Source organism: Cuculus canorus, chromosome 20 (genome assembly GCF_017976375.1).
Source record: "Cuculus canorus isolate bCucCan1 chromosome 20, bCucCan1.pri, whole genome shotgun sequence".
Taxonomy (NCBI): Eukaryota; Metazoa; Chordata; class Aves; order Cuculiformes; family Cuculidae; genus Cuculus; species Cuculus canorus.
The window spans coordinates 3,641,721-3,667,754 of record NC_071420.1 but is presented as its reverse complement, the minus strand read 5'-3'; the positions used below and the strand labels follow the sequence as shown (position 1 = coordinate 3,667,754).

At 40.0% G+C, this 26,034-nt stretch overlaps 1 protein-coding gene across 1 annotated transcript in view; it reads left to right on the top strand.

The window, feature by feature from the left end:
• Positions 1-1,078: 1,078 nt before the first annotated feature.
• ULK2 (unc-51 like autophagy activating kinase 2) overlaps positions 1,079-26,034 on the top strand; it is a 40,115-nt gene continuing 15,159 nt past the window's right edge. Inside the window, exons 1-15 of the mRNA XM_054084880.1 lie at positions 1,079-1,730; positions 2,881-2,973; positions 4,218-4,259; positions 14,019-14,051; positions 14,415-14,451; positions 15,938-16,111; positions 17,235-17,308; positions 18,042-18,143; positions 18,492-18,550; positions 18,867-18,949; positions 22,101-22,151; positions 22,527-22,615; positions 23,308-23,479; positions 24,370-24,430; positions 24,676-24,768. Of these exons, the coding sequence (XP_053940855.1) occupies positions 1,638-1,730; positions 2,881-2,973; positions 4,218-4,259; positions 14,019-14,051; positions 14,415-14,451; positions 15,938-16,111; positions 17,235-17,308; positions 18,042-18,143; positions 18,492-18,550; positions 18,867-18,949; positions 22,101-22,151; positions 22,527-22,615; positions 23,308-23,479; positions 24,370-24,430; positions 24,676-24,768 (1,256 nt within the window). The 5' untranslated portion in view covers positions 1,079-1,637. The remainder of the gene's footprint in view (positions 1,731-2,880; positions 2,974-4,217; positions 4,260-14,018; positions 14,052-14,414; positions 14,452-15,937; positions 16,112-17,234; positions 17,309-18,041; positions 18,144-18,491; positions 18,551-18,866; positions 18,950-22,100; positions 22,152-22,526; positions 22,616-23,307; positions 23,480-24,369; positions 24,431-24,675; positions 24,769-26,034) is intronic.

Sequence of the window (26,034 nt, the reverse complement as noted above, 5' to 3'; positions counted from 1 at the left end):
CCACTTAGATGCATATGGATAAATTTCCTGAGAAGTCTTATGCATATTCTAATTTTAACGTTATTATGAATGTCACAACAGACAAATCTCTTGCTAATTTGGAGTTTTGGAGCCTGCTCTGCCTGACCTCCCATTAGAGAGAGGGAGAGACTGCAGAGGCGATTGAGAGATCTGCTCAGCACGGGTCACGCTGAGCACAAGCCGTTACCGCCTCCGAAGCATCAACGGTGTCTGGAAACACTGCTGGAAAGAAAACGTGAGAGTCTGTCTGACTTTCAAAAAAAAATACTATTGCTTAGATGAAATTTGACTTTAGCTTCAATCAAAAATACTCCATTTTTTGTAATAGTATCTACCTCTTATATCATCGGGAAAAACACTGCTTGAAAGAAAACACGCTGTCAGAGAGATATTGTAACTTTCAGAAGAATACCATTACTTAGATGCAACTTCTCTCTGCTTTAGCGTAGATCAAATGTATTCTGCTTTTTGTAGCAGTAACTGCCTCTTGGATCACCTGGAACAATATAAAGAAAACACACTGTCAGAGGGACATTCTGTCTAACTTGCAGAAAAATACCATTGCTTAGATGAAACTTCACTCTGCTTTAGCTTAAATCAAAAATATTCTGCTTTTTTGTAACAGTAACTGCTTCTTGGGTCATCTGGAACAACACTTTGTAAAGTAAACGTGCTGTCAGAGAGACGTTCTCTCTAACTTCCAAGAAGTACAATGACTTTAGACGAAACTGAACTCTGCTTTAGATGAAACTGAGCTTTGCTTTAGCTTTAATCAAAGATATTCCGCTTTTTGTAGCAGTAACTGGTTCTTGTATCAGGGAACCCGGGTCGGAGCTGCTGCGGCCATGCTGAGGGGGGAACAGCCCCGCTCCTGAGGCGATGGGGGGGGAGGCGGGAGCGGCCGCATTGCCGAGGCGATGGCGGAGGAACCGCGCCTCGCACTGCCGCCAGGTTACACGGGGTGAGGCACTCTTTGACCGCCGGCGGAAGCATCCGAGTGCTGGGGACCTGCGCGATGCGAACTATAAAAAGCGCGGGGCGGTGCGCCGCTGCCGGCAGTCGGCGCCGGGGCGGGCGCAGTGTAGGTCGGTGACGGGAGCTGCGGGAGGCGGTGTCGGCCTGACAGACACCCCCTGCTTCTATCCCCCTCGCTCCTTGACCCCCCCTCGCAGGGGGGTCCGGCAACTACGACAGCCACCCGCGGAGCCGCGACTCCCCCCGGCGCGCTGGATGCCGCGGGGCTCGGCCGCTGAGGCGGGCGGCGGGGCCGTGGGGGCGGGCGGGCACCGAGCCCCCTGCCCCGCTGAGGAGGAGGAGGTCCCGGCGCCGATGCCGCGCTGTCTCCTTACCGCCGGCTCCTGAGAGCCTTCCCCCATGCCAGACGGAGCCCCTCGCCTCGGAGACGCCCTGCAGCAGCCCCGCCGGCCCGGGGTCTGCGGCCGCCCCCGCGCTATGAGAGGAGCTGCCCGCGGCGGGGGCAGCCAGGAGAGGGGCAGGCGCCCACCCCGCCGCCCGGGGCCCTGAGGTGGCCCCGAAGCTGCCTCGGCTGTGGGGAGAGAACGCCTTTTGTTTTCCCTTCCTTCCTTCCTTGCCGGGGCTTCATGCCCCCCTGAGGGATGATGGAGGTGGTGGGAGACTTTGAGTACAGCAAGAAGGACCTGATAGGACACGGAGCCTTTGCTGTGGTCTTCAAAGGTCGCCACCGCAAGGTAAACAGCGATGGGCTTCGCTCGGGGCCGGTTACACAACGCTGCCCGGGGCCGCCAGGAGCCCCTCCCGGTGGGTGACAGCTCGGTTGGGGTGGTGGTGGGGGGTGGTTCTGTCGGGATTTGGGCGTTTAGGGAGAAAAGAGAGAAAGGAGAAGGTGCAGGATGGACTGCCGGGCACCCATCGGCTGGGCTCCCGGCCTCAAGAAACCCTGGTTGTTCTCCCCGTCCTCACATCCCACCCCTGCTCCCCACATCCCCAGTCCCTGTTCTTAGTCCCCCAACCCCTGCTCCCCGCATCCCCAACCTCTCCTCCCAGCTGTTTGGTGGCTCCGTGACACAACGCCGAGCTGCAGCCGAGGGGAGGCTGAGCCCTTTGTTTGGTAGGAGGGTCACGTTCAACTCGCTGTTAAACCAGGGATCTAATGGAAAATTGGCTCCTTTGGGACCGGCTGGAGATTTCTTGGATTCAGAAGTGTCTGGTTTCCCGGAGTGGCTTTGCTAATCACCCCGGATATTCATAGTTAGGTTGTGGTTTTGTGGTGCCGTGGGGGTTTGTTCTGATGTTGGTGCCTGAAGTGCCCTGCTCTCCAGAAAACAACTCTTAAGATTTATCATGTTGGAGCACTCACGGCTTGGAGAGCTGGGATTTGGGGTTAAAAAGAAAAGGAGAAAAGGAAAACAGAAACTAAAAGGGCCAGTGGAGATGCCTCCACCTTACAAATAAACAGTTTATTTTTAGATAATACATAAATAGACCATATACGTAAAATAAAAACAAAGAGATGTACAGCATGAGAAGGCTGAAAGTGAGAAATCCTTAAAGGAAAGTAGAAGTAACTTGGTTGTTGAGAGAGGACTAAAAAGCAGATATGTAGCACCACTACCAAAAAATAAACGGAATATGATTGCTTACCACTTTTTTGTTTTTTAAATGCTTTTGAATCCATGAAAATTCATATAGCTGGGTAGCTCTGTCTGAGCTATTGTGGAATCAAATAGTTCTTGATGGTGTCATGTGATACAGTAATCACTGGTGGGCAGAGCAGGGGTGATATCGCAACTTTTCCTCTAGTGCTTTTCTGGCTCCTTGTTAATGGATAAAAGTTTTTGGAAAACCATAAAACTCACAGTACTTTTTGTTTGTTTCCAGAAAACTGATTGGGAAGTAGCCATAAAGAGCATTAACAAAAAGAACTTGTCAAAGTCACAAATCCTACTTGGAAAAGAAATAAAAATCTTAAAGGTATGTTAATTGCAGTGATTTTTAAAGCTGCTTTACTTGAAAAGGGAAAGAGACTTTTGACCTAGTTCATTCTGGGTCATGGATGGTATCACAGTAATTGCTATTCTGCCTTTTGTTTCTTTGTTAGTTCGAGGAGAAACACAGAACTAAAAGGGCCAAGAGGGAAAAAAAAAAAGAAAAAGATACTTTTTTTTTAGTTCTGGAAATGGTATCAGAACAGGTTGTGGACGTGCTTTTGTAGTTAAGAGTGGCAAATTGATGTAGAACCAGTCTCTGTGCTTTACTTGTTGCACTTTGTCCTTCAGGATGGCTGTTGTGGCCCCTTTCCCAAGCTGTGCATGCAACAGAAGTCATAGCTGAGGGTAAAACCTCAGTCTTTGATCTTTCTTAATCTTCTTTTTCTCCAAGATGCCTTGGAAGCTAGAATCAGCATGCTGAATTTGATTCCTGAAGCAGTCTTCCCGCTTCCGAGTTGTGTTAATTGACTTAAAATGTGTGGTGTGGCTCTAATGAAGAAAATAAAATGGAGCATCATTTAGTTTTTCAATGCTGTTTTATGGAAATGTCTCCTTGGGTGGTGTTTCAGTATGCTCCACTCTCTGAACTTCACCACATCTCATTTCTCATAGCTTTGCAGTGATAATTAGTGCTGCTCTCTTGCCATGTTCTTGAGGTACATCGCTATTTTATATACCGATATATACATATGGTATCCCAGTATATTTATTATATAGCAGAAATTGTCGTGTTGGGTATGGTAGTGTGCTGCAGGTACTAAGCAAAGATAGATGCTTTTTTGAGCAGTTAAAAACAATTGTGTGAGCTGTCCTACGAGTTTTATTTGGTGTTATTTAGTTTGATTTCCATTTTATTGTAAAATGGTAACATTGACTTGAAAATAGTGTAGTTTGTTACACCGCTAAGCAAGAAATTGCTTGGAACTATAACATTAAATGTAATCAGTTTTCAGCACTCATTAAAGGAGCTTGTGCTGTTGTACTTTCTGGAACAAGACATACGAAAAACCTGTGGAACTAAATGTTTTTTTGACCTCTGGAGATATTGCCTAATTTCCTATTCCTGTAAATGTTGTCTAAGTAGCTGGGATTTCCTCCAAATCCAATCAGACTGTCTGAAAAAGATACCATCTTTCATTGTCAAATTTGGTTCTTTTTGATTATCACCTGGGATGTTAAAATGATAACAACAGGCTATTTCCATAATACAAATATTTTGTTTTACAGGAACTTCAGCATGAGAACATTGTAGCTCTCTATGATGTCCAGGTAAAATAGATTATTTGATTCCTTTTTCTTAATTAAAATGTATTTATGAAAATATATATGTACAGCGAACAGAAAATTTTGAGTGGCCATATATTTTGTTGCTATAATCAGTTTGGCATTTAGAGAGATCCAGTTCCCTAGCAATGACAGGGGAGTTCTTTCGTCTTCAACACGGTATGCACTTATTTTGTATTGGCTTTCTTTAGCAAGCAGGAGGCTTGTTGGGATAGAAGGCTGTGAGGAATATGGTTTACATCCAGGTAGCAGGGGCAAGGGTAGCCCTAGAATCTCTGCAGAGGCTGTTTCTGTAGTCTGGTCCTGTCTCCGGAGAAAAAGCGTCAGCTGGCTGGGAGCTCTGTTGGTGGCAGTGACTATGCTCCTGAATTAGCATCGCTTCCTTGGACCTATAATTTAATTTGAAAGTGGGCGTTTGTGGATAACGGCTGAATACACCTGACGGAAGATGTGCCAGTAGGAGTTGATCTGAATGGATGAAGCAAGTGACATTGAGAAGTCAACATAACTTAAAATACTCTGTTGTAGAAAAGGAGCAGCATCTTTGAGATCTCTGTAACAAAGACATGCATAGCCCTGTGTCACAGTGAGGAAGAGCTGAAGGAAGTGGAAGACTGCAGTTGCACATATATACGTTGCTGTCATCTGTGTTCAGAAGGATAGGATAAAGCATAAAAGTCAAGCAGACATTTGGATCTTTTCAAGCAGGAGAAATAAATATTAAATTGCTTCAAATTGTCTTCCTCTTTTTATTCCTAGGATTCTGCCTGATAATGTGAAGGAGTTACTTTTCCAGCCTATATAGAATAGTGGATCCTACTTAGTAGGAAGTACGTTTTTTGTATCCTAAGGCCTGCAAGTGTTGAGTGAAGCTAAATATGATGTGATGTAGATTATGCAGCTATTTGTTCTGCATGAATGAGAACTCTACATTTATCTCCTGGGCTCGATTCTAATCTTAAATACAGAGTTGTATTTATGAAAAGAAATTAATAAGAACCACCCTTGGGGGACTGCATAGTTAAAACAATGCAAAGTAGACATTTTGACTTTCTTCAGTGTATTCTGTCTTTAGATGTTTGCATTCTGAAAGGTTTTCAGCTTATGTGTAGATGAGTAGCCATAAGGATCTGTATTCAAGAATATGCACTGGGCAGGCTCAGGCATTAGTGTGTAACGCAAACTTGTTGACTTCTGGTACAAAGTGACCATGCTCATGTATCATAGAATCACAGAATAGTTTGGGTTGGAAGGGACCTTAAAGATAATCTAGTTGCAACCTCCCTGCCCTGAGCAAGGACATCTCCCACTAGATCAGGCTGCCCAAGGTTGCGTCCAGCCTGGCTTTGAACACCTCCAGGGATGGGGCAGCCACAGCTTCCCTTGGCAACCTGTTCCAGTGTCTCACCATTCGTGGTGAAGAAATTCTTCCTAATGTCCAGTCTAAATCTACCCCTCTCCAGTTTATACCAGTTCCCCCTCATCCTGTCACCACAAGCCTTTATGAATTAGTCCCTCTCCAGCTTTCCTGTAGCCCCTCTCAGGTACTGGAAGGTCGCTATGAGATCTCCTCTGAGCCTTCTCTTCTCCAGGCTCAACAAGCCCAACGCTCTCAGAATCACTACCCTTGATTTGAGGGAGCAGACTGTGCATCAAAGCTTCCTGCTTGGATGTAGGGACTCTTCATTCATGAGTCTTGACTTCAGAACTCCACGTTTTGAGTGATGTTTGCTGCTCTGAGAGGGAAAGTGCAGTTCTTGTGCTTTTTGAAGAGACCAGGCTTTCCTGGGTATTGTTCAATGGAAATAATCTCTCAGCACCCTAAATTTAACATATTGAGACATCTTAAAAGAAACTGGAATTGTTGACTGAGGGCGTTGGTGTGTGAGTAAGAAGCTGAATTTCATATTTATCATTTACAGTTGTTTGTGTGTGAAGATTACTTATTAAGCTTTGCAGCTCAACCTGGGGGTAGGTGACTAGATATTTTTGATTGTTTAATGCTGTGTATGTTCAAAACACTGGAGAGGCCTTTGCTGCTTTTGATTTTTGTAGAGCATATCCACAAGGGAAGAGAGGGCGGAGCCGTGCACTTGTCTGTAGTTTCTTTGCCTAAAGGTTAGGTTCTTTGCCTAAAAATGTAACTTTTATACTTTTCTCCTCTGCCACAGGAAAGGGTGCCCTTAGAGGGACAAGACTTATTGAGTGTCCTGTGTTCTCCATTTGAGAAGGGGATGTTGGTGCTTGCCACTGAGTATTGCCTTGAAATACTATGAACAGTTAAAGCAGAAGAAGGGAAAATCTATCTCATACCCTGGCTATGTTTCAAATACGTTCTTGTCAAGCATAAAGCTTGGCAGTACTACGCTACTTCTATAGAAGAAATTGCTTTTCAAAGTACAGTCTAAAGAATGTGACGCTTGCACAAATAAGCTTTTCCCTTTCTGCAGAGAGCTATGTTTGTGAAATATTATACATCATTAACTTGTATGATTACCTTAATTTATAACCCAGCAAGAACAAACACTATGCAAGGCATTCACCTGTCTAGGAGGCTGTTACACCTACTAATTTTCTTCAGCATTTCATGCTCTAGCGTGTGCTGCCCTTTTTGTTTGCTGTAGTATTGTGAATACAGGGATATAGTACAGTAGATAAGACTGTAGATAAGATTTCAAGCAATTTTTAGGTTACTGAAGCTGCTTTTTCCCCCTCAGTGCTGGAGCCACTGGAGTCTGTGTCACTGTAGGAAGTTCTCAGTATGACTAGGAGACTGTTTTATTTTTAGAGTTCTGTTGGTGTGTAGTTTTTCTTAATCTTTGACAATTAGAAATAAGAAAATGCTTATGTTTCCAGTGTGTTGTTTGGCAGACCTTTTAGCTGAATAATCCAAGAACTGACTGTTGTACCAAGTTTTCAGATAGAAAAAATTATATGCAGTATAAGTCGCAAAATTAAGTGAAAAAAGTGTAAATTAATTGCAATGAAGAATAAATATTTTTGCATCGCATAATAGTAAATGAAATTCTTTGTACTTAAGGGCAATGATTTGAGATTAAAGCTGTATCCCTGCATAGCAATTTGGAATATATCTTTTAAGTTTGAGAATGAAAGAGTAGTTACTGTTTTACATATTGCAAAAGGCTTCATTTGGGATTGTTTTCACAGGAGATTTTCTTTCATCTTCATTTATGGTTGTGTTCCTGTTGTGTGATCTGTGACCAGTCACACAAGTCAGTATAATAAAGATACATACACCATTAAGGTTTTAATTAGATCCAGGGAGAACTTACCAGCCATTCTGCTGATAGCATATGAACATTATAAAACCTACATTACTATTGCTTCACTCCCACGAACACCGTTTTGATGTGCTACTCGGTGTGTGTATAGGGTTCACTGAGTTAAATTGCTAGAAAGGCCCGTTCATCTGGAGATGCAGCCAGAGGAATCAATGTGCTGCTAATGTCGTATGTGCATCAGTCGGCATAACGATCTTTTGTTCTGGTGCCAGCACGATAATTGCCCTTGATTTCCATAAGATGGTTACATGCAATGCTGGCAGGTTTGATCCGCAGTTAAGCATTTTATGTCAGCGGAGCATACCCTCATTGTTTGTGCCGTATCAGAAGGCTGTGGATCTGCACACACCACAGTGCAGAGGGCCACACCAGTGGTTCTAAGGCTGAAGGTGTTTGTGGAGATAGTTAAATATGAACTCTCCATCTGTGAGAGGCAAACGTTTTGCAGTAGTAGGGCTCTGAACAATAAGCATATGCAGCTCACATTTAAACGTGAAATTAATTTTTCATGAAGTGAAATGTTTAAAAAACCTCTGAGACTATAATAGATGTATAGCAAGACATAACCTGCTGAGACTTATTTTACTTATCATCTTGGGCAGAAATTTGGTATTCTTGAATGAAAGAGTAAAGAATCTCTTGAATCTCTAGAGTGGTGTAAGAATGCAACTCATTTCCCATGGTGTTGCTGTGGGATGTCATTCATCCTGCAAAAGATCAGTCTCTTGGATCATGTTAACTGGGGAAATGGAGCCCACTGTTTCTCAAAAGCAAAAGGAGCCTAAAATAACCTCTCACTCACCAGCATAAAGTACATTGAGGTTCTTGGGTAAAGTATTATACTTAAGTATGAAAGTATCAGTAAGTTATTTGGCATGTGCTCTATTTAGGCTGTGAATTTACAGTTTTGTGCAGTTCATGATCCCCAGTGTGTGCTGAGAAGAACTAATCTCTTACACAGTGCCAGACAGTGCCTGTTTTAGCAAATAATTTAATTCAAAACCTCTTCAGAATGTCAGCCATCGGAATGAAAGCCTGTAATGTATCTGAGAGATAGCGTTTTAGGAGAATGAATTAATGTCTTCACTGTATGGAGTCTGAAGTTTGCTATTTGCACAGTAGTTTAGGGAGAACTAATTTCTGGTGTTTTATTGGAAAAACAGTAGCTGAACAGAAAATGTTTCTTGTCTTAGCTTGTTGGTACAAAGTAGATAAAATAACTGCAGCTGCTTCTGCTGTCCTTGAAAGCAGTGAAAGCTCTGGTGGGAGCAAAGCCAGCGGTCCTTCTGGTACCTGCACCTCAGCCTTTATTTACACACAGTGCCCATGAGATCTTACTAGGGATGCCTGTGGAAGGAGCTGTATTTATCTGTAATTCGTCTTACCAGGGGAGTTAAATATTGCTATCTGGTTTACCCAAGGACTCTGGTTGGTCTGGCGGCGTTGCATAGGTTTCTTGATCCATTTGCTTCAAGCATTCTGGTGTGTACTTTTGGTCTTGATGTCTCACAGCTTTGGTTGCCTCCATACTCTCCCCACAGCCATTTCTAACCTGTCCTCTTTTGAATGAGGATGTCTCAATATCTTTATTTTTCCCCTCAGCTCCTTGATTAAGGCCTTCATTCTTGGCAGTATCCATCCTCGCTCTGTGTGGAAATAGTCATGTGAAAACATGCCATTTGGCAGGTTTTCAGATAAAAAGAAATATCCTGCCCTGTGGAAACCATAAGGTTTTGAAATACTCCCTGGCAGCTGATGTGAACTGGAAGGTTGCTTATGACAATGTTGGACTGCAAGGAATGACGCCAGTGTAGGTGTTGAAGGTTAGGAACAACCAGTTAGAATTTGTTTTGGCCCATAGATCCGAAGAGTTGGAGTTACTACACAGTCCCTAGCTTACCTGCTGTGTGTGCCTCATGACTATCATTTGTATTTCAAAATTGTTTCAAAAGATCTTCTAGTATGTGAGCATGTTGAATGCTTGGTGTGCTGTGAACAGTTCTGCCTTTCCTCTGTGTGTGCAGCAGGCCAGTCTCTTTCATGGTCCCCCATACATGTTAGTTAAGTAGAGCATTTCGCGTAACAGAAAATGAGTTATACGGTTATTGTAGTGCATTTCTCCGTGGCTGATTGCTCTTTTATGTGAATAATTGGCAGCATGCACGCTATTTGAAGCCTACAGGCACATGTCAGCTGACATTTAGGCTGAGACTTAACATTTAGTCAGAACTAAGGAAATGTTCAGCCCTTTAGATGATAGGAGCCGAACATGTTAGAAGCTGCTGCTGTGATGCACTCACAAAGTATAACAAGAGTATCTGTAATACAGTGGGAAACGGCCTTAAAAAAATATCCAGACCGATTCTTTTTTACCAACTCATTAGAACGTTTGCCAAATGTATGTAATGCTCAAAAAGATAAGAGCATATTCCTGGCCAAAAAAAATTAAAGCAAATGTAGCACAAATTAACATATCAGAAGATTAATCAGATAATAGCAGTGCACAAGCTGTCGGGTTAGCTGTTATGCTCTTGAACTTGAATCATGAACTGCAGCTAAACAGAATCTACAGACTTGGAGCAAATATGTAGTAACTATTTATTTGCCACAGTTTCTGCTTTGGCAGCTCACTAAGAGTTTCACACCCTGCAGACCTGCAGCTTGTTTCTAAAGGAGGACTTGCTACCAAAAGGAATCCAGGGTGTGTTTCTGCCAATACGCCGGAGTTCTAGCAACAGCTGTCAGGAGTAACCAGGGATGTTTTGACTTCTTTTCCAATTAATGTCTTTTAAATGGAACTGCTGTGCTGAGCCTGTGATTTGGGCTGGAACTTCACATCCCCGAGTCAGTTGTTGGAAGTCTGGGATTAAAACCCAGCAAGTTTTGGCAAGTGAGTTGCCTCTTAATCTCTTTCTATTAGGTTTATCTGTTAGTTTTCAGAATTGTAGAATAGTTTCCTATTAACCTTTGCTATCTTTTACTTCAACTTGCAAGTAAAACCTAGATTCAGAATAACAAAGAGCATAAGCAGGTTTTTGCCAGAAATCTAAGCAGCAAAGCAAGGCATGCTGGGCAAAACTGTTCCGTAACTGCTGAAACACAACATACATTTGTTTTACTTGTTATTTTTCTAGGTAGAAGTGTAGGCCAGGACAACTCCAGCTGCAGTAATTTTATTATCTGTTAATCAAAGTAAATTTTTGAAAGCTTTGTTACGTGTTTCAAGAAGCAGTCTAAAATAGCTTGCTAGGTCAGCTTTATTCCTGAGTGTTAGACCCAAAACGTGTTGTTTTACTAACGTTTTCATTTTTGAGCACTTTGCTCTGCTTAGCAAGTAAACAGAAATCACACGTCAAGGGGATGATAATTGGAATAGCTTTATTTTTCAGCAAATTAATTTGGAAGGGGAAAATGCATCTTGCAGAATTGACTTGTGTTTTCTGAATGTATTCCCAAGACAGAGATCACATTCCCAGTCAGGCTGGCCAAGAACTATAATGCAAAATTTGAGCAACTGTGAAGGGATGAACAGCTTCAGCTGTTTTTGAACTAAAGCTTGCATTGGTTGGATATTGAAAAGTATTTGGTTGTGGGTTAAAGTTGGGAGGAGATGCAGCTGGGGAGCTTGGTACTGGTAATGTGCAAAATATTTCTTCGGCAATATGAATTAGATAGGACTTTTGACCAGTGTGAGAAAATCTCTTGGTGAAACCTCTAATCTGCTCTGATTTAATAAAAAAGGATTATCCAAGCTACAATAAGGAAATATACTCTACTTCTTGCTGACTTTAACCCACTGACTTGCTTGATTATTTTTAATCAAGAGTATCAGTCAAAAAAAAAGATGAATAATGCTGTTTGAGGGAAATCTGGTATAGTCTGTAGGAATGATTTCCTTTAAACAGGTGAGGGCTAGTACAACAGGGCAAAACAGCTCAATGTTTCTGAAGAGAGCGGTTTCATTTGAAAGGACTTTGTTTCCAAGGGAATCCAGAAAACACATTCTCTTAGTTCTGTGGTGAATAAATGTCTGTCATGAGCTGAGTGTTCCATACTGCCATAAGCTGCTTGGTTTGTACAGAGCATGGTGTGTAGTGGAGGCACTGATGCTGTGGAACATCTATTTCTGATTCATGGGATTGCTCTGTTTGGGTGAAAATCCACTAGCTGAGCTTCTTTCATGGACGGTTTCCATGCTCCTTAGCTGTGTTATTCTTTTAAACATCATGGTTGTCATTTGAGTGAAGTGATTCTCAGTTGGCAGAATCTTCAGTTTGATAAATATCTCAGAGTTGCTGTTTGGCGTCCTTGGGGTTCCTGAAAGAAAGTTTCTGTCTTGAAAGATGTTGTTGGAAAGGAACAATGTAGAAAGAAACAACATTTATGGTTATGCATTTTCCACTAGTTTACAGAGCAAGTAGATGCTTCTCTTTTTTTTTTTTTTTTTGCTTTAAGGAATGCACTTAGGTTTTGGGGAGTTGTAGGATTGATAATTATGGTCACGTTGGCCACAGCTGTTAAAGAAATGTTGAACAATTGGGACTTCCTGAAATGTGATCTGCTAATGCTTTAATATTCCATATTGGTTGGAGTTTGCCTTTCATTCCCAACAGATTTGACTAATGTTCCTAGAAGCTTGCTTTCTTTGAAGCTAATTTCCGAGTGTAAACAAATCTGTAATGTGCTTGATGTTCTGAGCTGGAAAGAACTTCAAATGCATTTCTGTAACATAAACAAGATTGGCTAAACAAAATGCTTCCAGAGAGCGAAGCAGCCTAATACAGTCTGGAGTTAAAGCTTTCGGTTCATCTTGAACTGTACCTACTGCACTTAATCTGTAGTGGATATCTGTGATGGATTGTGAGAAATCTGCTTTTATGGGTTGTGCTGTCTGGGGACTCTGTGCTGTGTGTGAAATCCAGGGTAGCTGTTTTCCCATGGGCCCTTTTTTACTTCATTTTTCTCTTTAAAACTTCCTAGCCTGACCTGTTAGCGAGCCCTTGACAATGGCTCCCTTGTGGTAGTTCTTGCCAGTATGGTCAAATTGAAATTTTAATACAAGCACTGAGAGAGCTGGCTGAGTTCACAGCTGCTGTTTTGCCATGCAATGTCCCTTTTGACTTTATTTTGACTCTAGTTAGCAGAATTCAGTCAAACCGTCTACAGTTCCACTTCCAACTAGGGCAATATGCCTGGCCTTGTCTGATATGCCATCCTGCTCTTTTCCTTCAACTGTCTTAAAAACATATTTTCCCACAAACTGTCAACCTTTGCTTAAGTTTATTTTTAAAGTGAGAGAAAGGTAACACACTGTGTAACTAAAACCATCATCATGTTTGTTGTATATTTGCTTTGAGTTCTCCTTGTGTTCTTCCCTTTCAGTCTTAGTCAGCTGAGGGGGAAAAACACTAGTACTTTATAAAAGATTCTGACTGTCTTCAGCTTTTTAGGCACAACAAAACTATTTTGTGCAGGAGAGTTCGTGGAAAACAATGTTGACTGTTGGCATAGACAGACAGATTATATCTTCCCTCACAAAATAAGTATATGTAAAAAAGATGAATGTTCTTCTTAGAGTTGAGTTTAAGCACAGACATTTTTACTGCATTTTTGTGGAGTGCGTAGATAATTTACAGCAGAAGTTAGCTAATCTGTCTTTCAGTAACTCTTGCCTGGTTACAAGAGAGGGAATTTGAGTTGCAAGTAGGTCAGAGGAGGTCAGTGCTTTGGAAAATCTCAAAAGCACTGCCACAACAAATCACACCTCTGCCACAAGGCATTTAGGTCCACAGCAGGGACACACTTCTGCTGGGGACTCGCTGAGGGAGATACTTTGCAGAAGTATGCACGATTCCTGGATTAATTATCCTACAGAATAGCATTTGGGAATTACTTTATTCCAGAGGGTTAACTGCTCTGTGATTTCTGACTGACCTATGGCTTGTTGGATGGCAGAACCAAAGAATTCCTCCTTAGAAAACTGATTGTCATAGCCAAATTGTCTGGCTTACAGTTTTTAATTGGCCCATATGTTTGGGAATAAATATTGCTGTCCTTTTAGGGACTGATCAGTAATGTCTGGTAGTGAAAGTTTGTTTATTTGTAAAGGCTTTTAGTATAGTGGTTGTGTTGATAGAACATTCCAAGACATCTGAAAGCTAAGGGGGTGACATGAAGTGGAAGCTGATGTTACTGTATGATGCTCTTTCAAATGAAAACTTTAATTGATAGGATATTACCTGATTTTTTTTTTTTACATATATTGATGGTTTAAAAATGTGAAATATTTAATGATGTACTTCCTACCCTCTAAAACAGTGACTTTAACATAAGGTGTCTCGGCTGATTGAAATATGTCATGTTACACTTGGTTGATGCTTTTGACTTTTTTGACTTTGCTTTGTCATGTTCTTAAATGGGATTTGTTCTCCTTCTGTTTTAGGAAATGCCCAATTCTGTCTTTTTGGTGATGGAGGTATGTGTTAACACGTTTCATTCTAGCTGATTTTACTTTTGGGCAAAACTCCTTTGCACAGTTGCAAAATAACCGTGACTTGTTAAAACTAGCGATTCTAAAAACTAGACTATTAATTTCTGATGCACTACTAAATTCGTCAGCAGTGTTTGTTCATAAATTATTCGGTTTCATTTTATGATACTTGAAGTATTGATGAAGCTTTACACCTCAAATCATTAATCACAAATAATTGACGAAACAAATATGAGGTGAACAGCTGGAAAGGATCTTGTCATTTTAATGAATCGCTTACCAAGTATAAATCACATAGCAAGTAATTCAGTGCTTGTGTTTTGAATAAAACCCTTTTTTTTTCAACAGTACTGCAATGGTGGGGATCTTGCAGATTACTTACAAGGTAATTGATTGCTGTGTTTCCCTGTTAAGTTGTTGCTTTACATGTTTATAGTCTACATTCTTGTAATCCCTTGGTGTTTCTCTCTTGTTTTTGCTTGTGGTATAAATATTTTGCTGTTCATGGAATGTCTGTAATTCCACAATACATGTTCACCCTGGTGTGATTTTAAAGTATCCTCTTTGTAAGAGTAATTGAATTGACCAAGGATCTGTTTAGTGTTGTCCTCTGTCTCCAGTCAGGCTCAGCGGCAGAGTGCTGTCCATTATGTGTTTTTCTGCCACCTGGAGAGCATGACAACTACATTTTGAAGCTGTAGGAAGACATAAGGTTTCATATTTGTTTAAGAATATTTCACAGTGTTTTAAATGCCCCTCATAATTGAAAATAAACTCCACAAAGTAGCAATGAAGGTGAATAAAATAATGTGCAGACAGCAAATGCTTTTTGCCGCTGCTTTCAAAACATTGAGTGTAACATTCCCTTATTTGTAAATGAGGGAGAAGATGAAGCTAAATATAAGTGGCATGCTGAAAAATGTGTGGTTTTGTCTTTCTGAAGTCCTACTTTGGAGGCTGCTCCCAGTGTTTTGATTCCACCTGCTTACTGTGAACTTAAAAACATGGGATTACTTATATAACAGTGCTTTCTACAAAGAGGTAGTCATGGTTCTGCCCAAAGTGGAGATAGAAGTTACAGGATCACAACAAATGGGTTCCTATTATAAGCAAACTTCTGAGCAGAGATGTTAATCTTCGTATTTTTCTTGATGAAACTGTTCTTCCACTTACTTTTGTATCTGCAGTATGTTGAAGGAATCTCTTTGTGAACAGCTATTGTTATGGTAACTGTGTATATTAAAAGCATATTTAACTTCCCATTAAATTCCTTGGAAAGACTCAAACAGTATAATCCAGCCCCTGCATTCAGTATTTCTTCAGACTGCAGGATGAGATAATACCTTCTAGAGGAGCTTTCAAAAGCACAGCTTATTTTTTCCCTTCAAAATAAATTTCATCATGGATGAAATTTTTGAGCAGAGTTATCTGCATCCCCAAAATAATTTGTTTAAAGGGCAAGTCTTAATGTGTAAGACAAGGCTGTAAGGGCAAGGCCGTAATGTGGTTGTAGATAGATTTAATGTTCTAAACTGTGAACTTTCTTTTTTTTGGCTCCTTTGCTTTTTTAGCGAGTTTAGGATTTAATGGTGATTGTAAAAGTGAGAACTTTTACAATTATTGTGCTACCAAGTTGAGTAATCTACTGTAAAACAGATAATTTGAAGTACTGTAACTAGTGTAAAACTATGGAGATTTGTATGTTGAGAGTATATACATTTATAGGAAAATACTGGAGATTGTATTTCTGAATGTAATTCACTAGTATTGTCTTCAGTGTTTTCAAGATTGATTACTGTGGAGTTCATTGCTTTTTGCCTGAAGATAATGATACTTATTTTCTCATCTGCTAATGTGTATGTTGTTTCCAGCTAAAGGAACTCTTAGTGAAGATACCATCCGAGTGTTCCTCCAGCAAATTGCAGCAGCTATGCGTATCCTACACAGTAAAGGAATCATTCATAGGGATCTTAAACCACAGAATATTTTATTGTCTTACGCCAGTCGTAGGAAATCAAGCATCAGTGGCATACGCATCAAAATAGGTGAATATGCTTTTCTCTGGTAAATAATCACTGATTGGTTTGTTTTTCTACTCAGAAGTGTCTTTGTAGTTAAAGTGCAGAGAGTGTACTGGATATGGTGCTTATTAAATTGGTGCAAGTCGGGTAGTAAGCCTCAAACGATGAGCTTTATGCTGTAATGCAGATTCTCAGTATAAAAGAAATTGAGTCATAAAGACCTTTTGGATTAAATCTGCAGGAAAAAGAAAGCTATTTAGCTGATGTTCCTAGGATTAAACTTTTTAAATTAGACATAAACCTGTAACCTTTCAAACTTCAAGTAGCCTTAGCCCAGTTGAAAACTGTGTGCATGTGAGACTCCAGTTGTAGTTCCAGCTCAGGTTTGTTGTGGTAGACCTTCCTAAGGGTTAGGGTTATTTGAGACGTTTAGAAATGTAGGTTAGGACCTATTTTTGGCAGAAGGAGATTTGGCATTGTAACTGGGGAGAGATGTCAGCTGTCCAGGATACTACAAAACTCTTCTCCAGAGGGTGTTTCGAGAGTTTGAATGTCTCATTGTTGTCTATTAAGTGTCCATTTGGAAAAAAAGATCCTGGTTTTAACAAGTTTCTTTTCTACGTTTTTGCTGAACCAAAACCTGAGATCTGTCAACTCACTCCGTCTCCTAAACAGCACGGAGGAGACAAAACTTCTTTCTTGCTGTTCTTAGTTGATAGTTTCAAATGCTTTTGCCTATGTGGAAAATGCAGGCATCTGAAGCTTGTCTTATTAAACATCTACCTGATGTGATTTCAGTGAAGCAGATTGTATATTCATCACTCTTAATGAACCATTTATATTTAGCCACTGACTTTAATCCTTTCCTGCTGACGCCAGGCAGCGTGCTCTCCAGCTGGGGAGATAGCTGAGCAGCAGTTTGTACAAATGATGCCATTGCTGTTTCTTGGCTCGCTGTTTGGAAGATAATGCATTATTCTTTCAGTTTAACATAAATTTTACTATTTCATATAGTCAACTATATATTTTACCCATCTTTTTCTTTCTAACTGGCAAGTAGCAGATTTCAGGGAGGCAGGTTATTTCTAGAATTGAAAAATTTGAAAATTATCTTTCTTTTTATTGACAAATGTGTTTCTTTACATAGCTGACTTTGGTTTTGCTCGTTATCTGCATAGCAACATGATGGCTGCAACTCTGTGTGGCTCCCCTATGTACATGGTAGGTGACAGTGTATTTCAGATTATGTTGCTTATCTCGAATGTTCTTCTACTAGAACAAAATAATTTATTGCTTGCAGATTGGCAAATACCTAGTGTTGCTTCAGAAGTATCAGAGGCAGCATGTAGTTCACTTTGCCATAGTTTTATTAGCTCTTTTTTTTCCCTTGAGATTTGGAGATCACGTTTGTTAAAAATCAGAGAGACATCGAACATTTCTTAGTGTTGTGGGAGGAAAAATCTTAGACAATTAAAAGGCAATATATTTTAGCGTAATTTTTTTGGCAAAGTAGATTCATCCCCACTTACATACTTATTTTTTTCTGAAATAGGTCATTATCTCCTTCCCTGTTTTTCAGAAAATAAAAAGCAACCAAATACAAACTAGAAGAGCCTTACACTAGTAGTTAAAAAACCCTAATTCAATTTTTTATTTTAGTTATTTAATGTGTTCTCTTGCCTGTGGGGTTGGTTTTTGTTTGGGTGGGGTTTTTTTCTTAAATTGGAATTAATTGCCATTAATTTTTACACAGTTGAGCACTGAACTGTCTGACTTTGGTGCTACCACTGCTAGCCTGTATGGTCATGGGAAGATCTGCAGATTAAAATGTTAATTTTGTCTTAGAATAAAGTGGTCTCTGTTAGTAGTGCTTTGACAGAAGAACTGTAGAATTCATGCTGCTGTGGCTTTGCTTTTCTTTTTTCCCCTTCTGAGATTTTGCTGTTCTTTCCAGGCCCCTGAAGTGATTATGTCTCAACACTATGATGCTAAAGCAGACCTGTGGAGCATAGGAACTGTGATTTATCAGTGTCTTGTTGGAAAACCACCTTTTCAGGTAATACTATTTTCTTTTCCCTCTTACTAGTCTCATGGAAATTCCTAAGGCTTTTCCTACCAGTCATGAAAACAGAGAAGTAGTGATGTCTGAGTATAGTGTCAGTGCTTCAAAGGCCAGATCCCTTGAGGATAGTAAGGGAGAAGTTGCTCATACTTAGTCTATGAGATCAGTGCGTTCGATCCAGAGGAAATATGTAAGGGTACTCAGTACTGATGTCACTGCTGTGCTTGGAGTTTTCTTCTTTAATGCCTGTGGGGAAAGCCTTTTTGTATATGTGCGCATAGGTACAGAAGCTATTTACTCCATGAAAATGAGCTTTAATTAATGTGCATTTTTATTTTACAGGCCAACAGTCCTCAAGATTTGAGAATGTTTTATGAAAAGAACAGGAATTTGATTCCTAGGTATGTCACTGTGGCCTTTCCTGTTGCTTACATTTGTTGACTGTACACTTTTTCATCTTTGGGAGTGCTTGGGTTTCATAAAGATACTTGATGTTGCAGTCTTTACAAGGATGTAGTGCGATACCAGTGACTCATGTTGCATCTTGCCTTCATTGTACCATGCTGAGTTGAAAGTGTCCTGTGCTAAGGCTATAGAGCATGTATAGTGAAGGCTTACAGACGTGGCAGAATGCTGACATCCTGAAATTTAATGTGCTATGCATTATTTAATGCATACATTAAGTTTAATGCATGTTTTAATTCCTTTTGTGTGCAGTATTCCTAGGGAAACATCAGCTTATCTGGCTGACCTGCTGTTGGGTTTGCTTCAGAGAAACCAAAAAGACAGAATGGACTTTGGTACGTAACTTTTCCTTTTGCTCTCTTGACTTTCATTGTTAGTTGCATTCATGTGACCAGACTAAGTGTCTTGACCTCTCGTCTGCAGCCAATGACGTGAAAAGTGAAGTGTTTTCTCCTTCTCAGTTATTGTAAACAAGGCAGAGTAGCCAATATAAATCATTCGTCAGCTGCTGTCAGTCAGTATTAAGTGATGTACATAAATTAGGACTTAGAGTAGTGAAATATAGATTAGTTTCTTTCAGTTGTGGTCTTTTTTCCACCACAGTGTGAAGTGATACCCCTTAAATTTCATGTCAGTCTTGTTTCTGTTACTTTAACTGATGTTTGAGCTTCAGACTGGGAGCAAGCATCTCTGATCTCCATGTCTTGGTTGCAGAAATGTAAGAAAGTACTGGAAGAATCCACTTGGGTGGCAGAGTTGCTTTAAATGCTTTCTTCCCTGTTCTTTTCTCTTGTAGACTGCAAATATCATAACAGTACATTTGATTTGACCTCGAAAGCTCTGTATGTATATCTGAGGGCAATGAGAGAAGGGGTGTTACTTGAAAATTGTTTATATTTGCAAAGATAAGTTCCTGGTATTGCTCCTTGGTCTTGCTGGCTGTAGAGACTTCTTTAATTTAATATTTAGTGAAATATTTTCACTGTGTTTTTTTAAAGCCCAAAAGTGGTAGAAACAACAGCTGTATCTTTGGTTTTCATTGAGTCCTAAGATTTTTAAACTGTGGAGTGACTGAAGTTTGCCTACTGTTAGCCGTTAGCACAATGTCTGTTTAGGACTGTGTTTTGCATTGGCTGGGAAATTAAACCGAGTACAAATGAGGTGGATACTCTCCTAACAAAAGTGAACTTGTTTGGCTCTGGATTTACTGCTGTGTTTGGCTCTTTCTCTTTAGCTGGAGACCTTTGATTGCCAAATTATTCTAACTTCTTAAGATTTCAAGGCCTCGTATTGGTACTGTTGAGTCATTCAGACTGACTACAACTGTTGCCTCTTCAAAATTGGTCAGGAGTAGTGTTTAGATTTTTGTGTTCTTTGTACTGGCTGGATTGTTTGTTACTCACTTCAGTCTCACAAAGACTTCTTAGTGCTGGAAGTTCAGTTGCCTGTTTCTGCAAAGTAGTAATGTTGGGGTTTTTTTTCTTTTAATGCAAACTCGGGCAGCATTTTTAAAAGAAGGCCACTGAAAAGTTCAAGCTTGATTAGTTTTTCTTAGCTGCATCTTGTATGTCGTTATTCATACTGGTTGTTTAGATTTTGTAGCACTGTTTGTTATGGCAACTTTGTCATAGGTGCCAGGAAATGCTAATCTTAAACCTTTTTTAAGCTAATTTAGCTAAATACAATTATCTTTTTCATTATTGTTGTTATTTTATATCGATAGCAATGTGCTCTATTACTGAGATTTGTTTTCGCAACAATCTAGGTGACCCACTAAGTTTAATCTGTGGAATAGCGAGAAAGAGCCTAAACCTTAAAGTCTCTGTGCTCTTTATAGATAAGACTTAGTTCTTGCCTCACCATAAGCTATGAGCTCTTGTGATATGAGATCCTAGAGTGCATTGCAACCAAAAGTAAGACGTCAGGTTTTGCTTCTGCTATGCAACTTGACCGTTGCTCTTCAGTTCTGCATGCAGGCTTGGTTCTGATGCATTACTGACGTACACAAATTGACTCATCCATCACATGTGTTCCTTGTGCATTTGTGATAAGACAACTCTATTTGTTAGGTTATGGAGAGAGGGAGGATTCGTGAAGTGCTTTAGTTCTTTACTTGAAGCTCAAGACTTCTCCTAGCTACATTATTTTTTCCTTTTGAATTCATGCTGTGTTTTGCTCCAAGATATATCAAACATGGTTTTACTAATTTGGAATTTAAAACATCAATGCTAGTGCAGTTAAGATGTTGCTCTTGACTGGCATGATTCCATTTAGCTGCTGTATGTAAAAACTTCAGTAGAAGTCAGATTCGGAAAAAACTCATCATAGTTGGGTAAAATTTCCCAGATTATGATGACAGTGTTCAGAGGCCGATGTGTGAGTCTGTATGTGTAGGAGAATTAATACATCACAAGCATGGACTTTGAGTAATTGATTCCACTCTGGGTGTGCTGATCCCTACAGTTTCTTCAAACATGGGAAATTCACTGTATCAGTTGTGGGAGTGGGGAATGCATTTGTGCTTAGAAAGTAAAATAGAAAGTAGAATGGTAGTGTTGAAAGTCATGTTTTCCTTGGCTGAGCCACTTAAAGGGCCTCAAAGGGGCTGCTCTGGAATGTGCTTAGCAAAGGGAGTGAAAGGGAGAGTGTATAACTGAGCCCAGTTGCCTGTTGTTGAAGTAAAAATAGAATTGGAAATCTTGTTGATCTTCCAGCAATATAAAGTAGAACAGCAGGTGTTGTTCAAAAGCTTAGGAACACCTGATCCTCCTGTTAATCATTACATTGTTCCTGCAGTACAGCTTAGCCTGCCTTCCTTATCGGGCCATGGAAGAAAGTGCTGTTGAAAGAAGAGGAGATACTGCAGGCCTCGGTCTTTTTTATTTGTTTTCCTTGTTACTTGCCTCCAAATTGTTAGAGAAATCGTGTTTCATTCTGCGTTACACTATGAACTGGCTGCATGGGTAGTGTTCTGCTGCTGGGAAGTGGGAAGAAGAACGGCTGCTGCTCTGTTGTGATTTTCAGCCACCTAAGGAGTCTCATTAATAGGTTCAAAAATAAGCGTCAGTACTTGGGAAAGGCAGAAGTGGGAATACTTTCAGTGTTGGATGAGAAAGATGTTCATCATTTTGAAGTGCAAATTAAAACTGAGTTAGTACCATATTGAACACGGAGAACAATTTCATGATGAGGAAGGCTTCTTGTGTACATGGAACTTAAGTACAGCCATAAAACGTCTTCCAGTAATTCAGTCTGCTTTGCCTTGCTGGCTGTTGTTTGAAGTTATTCCATTGATTTTTGTTTCCTTTTTGAATGCTATAGCAATATATAACATAGAAGGCTTTAATCTTTTATAAGCTTTTCACCCTCTGGCTCTGAAATATTGATTCTGGGAAGGCAACCGTTTATCACTGTCCACAAGATAGTCTGTAAATCCTATGTCATTTGTACATTTACTCACCCTGGTTGTTGTTTCTTGTTCTATAGAAGCATTTTTCAACCACCCTTTCCTGGATCAGATTTCAACAGTCAAAAAGTGTAAGCAGTTTTGTTTTTCCACTTATTTGTGTAAGTGATGAATGTTGGGGGCTGGAACGGAGAAAGATCCACAGCCAAATACCGCAGCAAGTGTCTATGAGCCGTTTTCCTGAGTCTAACTTGTTGTGCTCTGTTGTGTGTGTTGAATCCTTTTTTCTATTATCCTAGACTGAAATGTGATACTTATTTACTAGTACCTTTGACGTTTCAAATGAACTTAAATACCCCTGTGTGTTCCAGGATCTGCTGTGCTTACAAATTGTATAAGTGTTTATGAATGAAAAGCACTGAGGAAATTAGTTTGTTTGAAATTCAGCCTTTCAAAATCTTAGTCCCCCCTTTTTTTTTTTTTCCCCCTGGATTTTCCTCTTCCAGCTTGTCCTGTGCCAGTGCCCACATACGCAGGCTCAGTCTCTGGCAGTTCCTGTGGTAGTTCTCCTTCATGTCGTTTTGCTTCTCCTCCAGTAAGTTCTCTTTTTTACATAACAATCTCTATAAAATACTTTCTGTAATGTTTATCCAAGAGTAATTGAATTAGATCTTTCAGTTCTTGAACAGTGTAAACTGTCACATTTGAGAGCACAGAGCAAGGAATGCTCTGTCTTTTACTAGAAGAATGGCGTTGACATTTTGGTTCTCTCTTGTCTCTTGTGTTGTATTCCTGTGGGTTTTTTGTTGTTGTTGTTTTTTGTTAAAGAAAAAGATACATACAGTTATCAAAGACTAGAATATTAAAGCTTGAGATAGCATAGTTTGCAATGTAATTAATTTACAAATAACTTTTTAATTGGCCTTTTTGGCTAAGGCTCCTCATAGTGGTATGAGCTGATGACTTTGTGGTATTTGGAAGAGGTCCATCTGTATCATCAGGAACGGTTGAATAAATTGCAATTGTTTACATTCACAACCTCTTTAATATAGATTTGTCTAAATAGACACTACAGGATTATCCTGTCTTTCAAAATTCCAAATTCAAATGCATTTAATATTTCTAAATACTTTAGTCTTGGGCTAGTTTTTGTTTCCTATCTGGTTTTTTTTGTCAAAGCTGGTGATGATTCTTACTTTAGACACTTAATTATTAGAAGAGCAATTCTACATTCTGAATCACTGGATTCACAGTGGTTTTTTTCACTTTTTCCCCCCCTCCCTCCAGTCTCTGCCAGACATGCAGCATATTCAAGAAGAAAATTTGTCTTCCCCTCCATTGGGTCCTCCTAACTATCTTCAGGTCTCTAAAGACTCTGCCAGTACCAGTAGCAAGAACTCCTCTTGTGACACAGATGACTTTGTTCTTGTCCCACACAATATCTCTTCAGACCACTCGTGTAAGAAGCTTTCTGTGTTTTAGAACAATTTTTACCTGTAACATACCTTTATCTCCTGTTACGCTTTGTCTTTTTCTCTAAATGTGTTGTAATTCACATTGGAACAGATTTATTTACTTTGGTTCCTCTTTGAAGGGTGTCTCCTTGGTATACCTGTCTGTCCATCAGGGACATTTTCACCTTCAACCGAGTAGCCAGACATGCCAAAGATACCAATGTGATTTAAAGTCGTGGAAAATATTGGTGTTTGGCAGTAGAAGAGGAGAGTCGGTTGTAAACAACTGCTGATAAGAAGCCCAAGGGTTCTCTTAGTGGAGGCAGGCACATTGTTTCCTACAGCTGAACTGAGTGTTTATAGACAATGCTGTAGAGCTTTAGATAATAAACAAGTAAAGACATAAAAAAAGACATTTAAGGTGAAGAGCAGAGTACCAGACTGGGCTTATGCAGTAGAAAGTCTTGGATGTAGCATGTTGCCATTTTATAACATCTTCCAAATCTGAATTATCATAAGGAAGCTATGGAGCACATTCCTATACAGTGCCTCCAACTCCTGTTAAATATTTGACTAAATTAGTGCCTTGATCTCTGAAGGGTCTCTTGTCATTTGTTATTATAAATTTCTTACTGCTGATTCCTTGTACTCTTAATGGAATTTGTTTCAAAATTGTTATCATTAGTATAGAAGAAAAACCCAACAAAAATAAACAACAAAACCTTGTTAAAGAACTACCTCTGCCGATCACATTTTTGTTGTTGGTCACATTTGGAAAACTTTCACAGTCAGATGTTTGTCAGAAGTGGTTGCTTGTACGACAGTAATACTGGAGATGTGTTTTTTAAGATTCTGCTTCATGACGTGGGTTTTCCCTGTGTTCTGATCACTGTAGATGATATGCCATTGGGAGCAGCTGGCAGGCGGGCTTCCAGCGAGTTCTTGATGTGCGGAGGGTAAGTGTGCTGAGCTTTATCCGAAAGAAATCTCATGTACTAAAATTGATACTGCAGCTGTAGAGGGGGTTGCTGGGTTTTTGGCGGTGGTGGATTTATAGAGCTGTGTGTGCACAGAAGATTGAGATGCCAAGTTCAATTTAATATGGATACGTAAACAGCTTAAATTCAGAACATTTTGCTGCAAAGGAGAGAGTTTCTTTGATGTGAAGACTGTCTTCCGACAGTGTTTTTTGCTTTCACAGGCAGTCACCATTAACTATTTCTGGAAGCTCAGGAACTGTACAAAAACCATCCTCAGCCTCTTCTCGAAGTACTGCTTCTGGTGCAGCTAACAGGTATGTGATATAGACTTAGTATTTCCTCTCCTTTAAAAAAGTTCTCTGTGGGGTTTTGAATTGTGGATGGCTTCTGCAAACTGAATTCAAAGAGAATCTGGATGTGTTTTTTCCAGGCTCTCTATACTTAATGCATTCTCATGGCTGATGGTTGCATAGCTAACTTCTGGCTTTGATGTATTCACAAAAGATTTCCTTAAGGAAAGAGAACATTCTTTTGTCTGTTTCAATTTTGAGCTGGTTGAAAGCAGAAACTTCAGAGACATAACGGACTTGTCCTTTTTGGTGTTATGAAGCACAGCACAGTCTTACTTACTGAGTGAAGATGTTGAATGCAGTGTATATTTTAAGAAGTAGTTGTGTGAGAAGAGAAACTTAAATGCCCAGATTGCTATGGATTTGTGTCTCGTGGCAGATTGTCTTGTGTCTGGTAACTGGGTGTGGCTTGTCTGCAAGTGATTATTGTGAATTTTGTGTTTGTGTCTCGGAAGATACCAAAGAAGCCACATGAAAAGAGCTAAGCATGTATCACATCTTTTCCAGCAGCAGGACTGTTAGTAAGTCCTCTTTCTTCTACGTGGTTGTCAACTACATTTCTGCCAGTTTGAAATAGAATTGATATTCTTCAGAGATGCCTGAGATCTTTCCTGTCTTATACGTGAAAATGTAAAGCTTAGTCATGCTGTTTAACTACTCATGTACTACCTAAACAGAAGGATTAGATTTGTCATTTGACCAAGTAATGAATTTCATAATGTTTTCAGTACAAACAGAAAGAGGATGAGTGGCTAAATGGGGAATAAAGCTATTATGTTGGGTGTGTTTTTGGCTTATGCTAATACTGCAGGGCTGCGAGTCAGCATTATTTGTTTAGAAACGCTTGCCACAGGAAAAGTTTGCTACTTTGTGCTGATCTTTGTGCTGTTTGTGAAATCTGCTGACAGTGGGTATCGATACAGCTTTAGTCTTACCTTTTACGTTTAAGGGCAGATAATGGCAATGGTTTGTCGGTAGAGATTCATTTGCTCTGGATTGGCTGTGTAGAGCATATTATAAATACGTTGCAATTACCTATTTTAAATTGTCAGGCATCATAGGTTTTAGAGTTACAGGTTTTATGAAAATATGCCAGTTACAGTATCTGTACATCAGTAAGTGAAGAGCCAAATGGCTGTGTGATTAGTAACAAGTGCCCACCGTTCACCCTTCAAGTGTTTGTTCTGTAATAGTTTGAATTGATTATTGGTTGAGTAAATTCAGTAACTG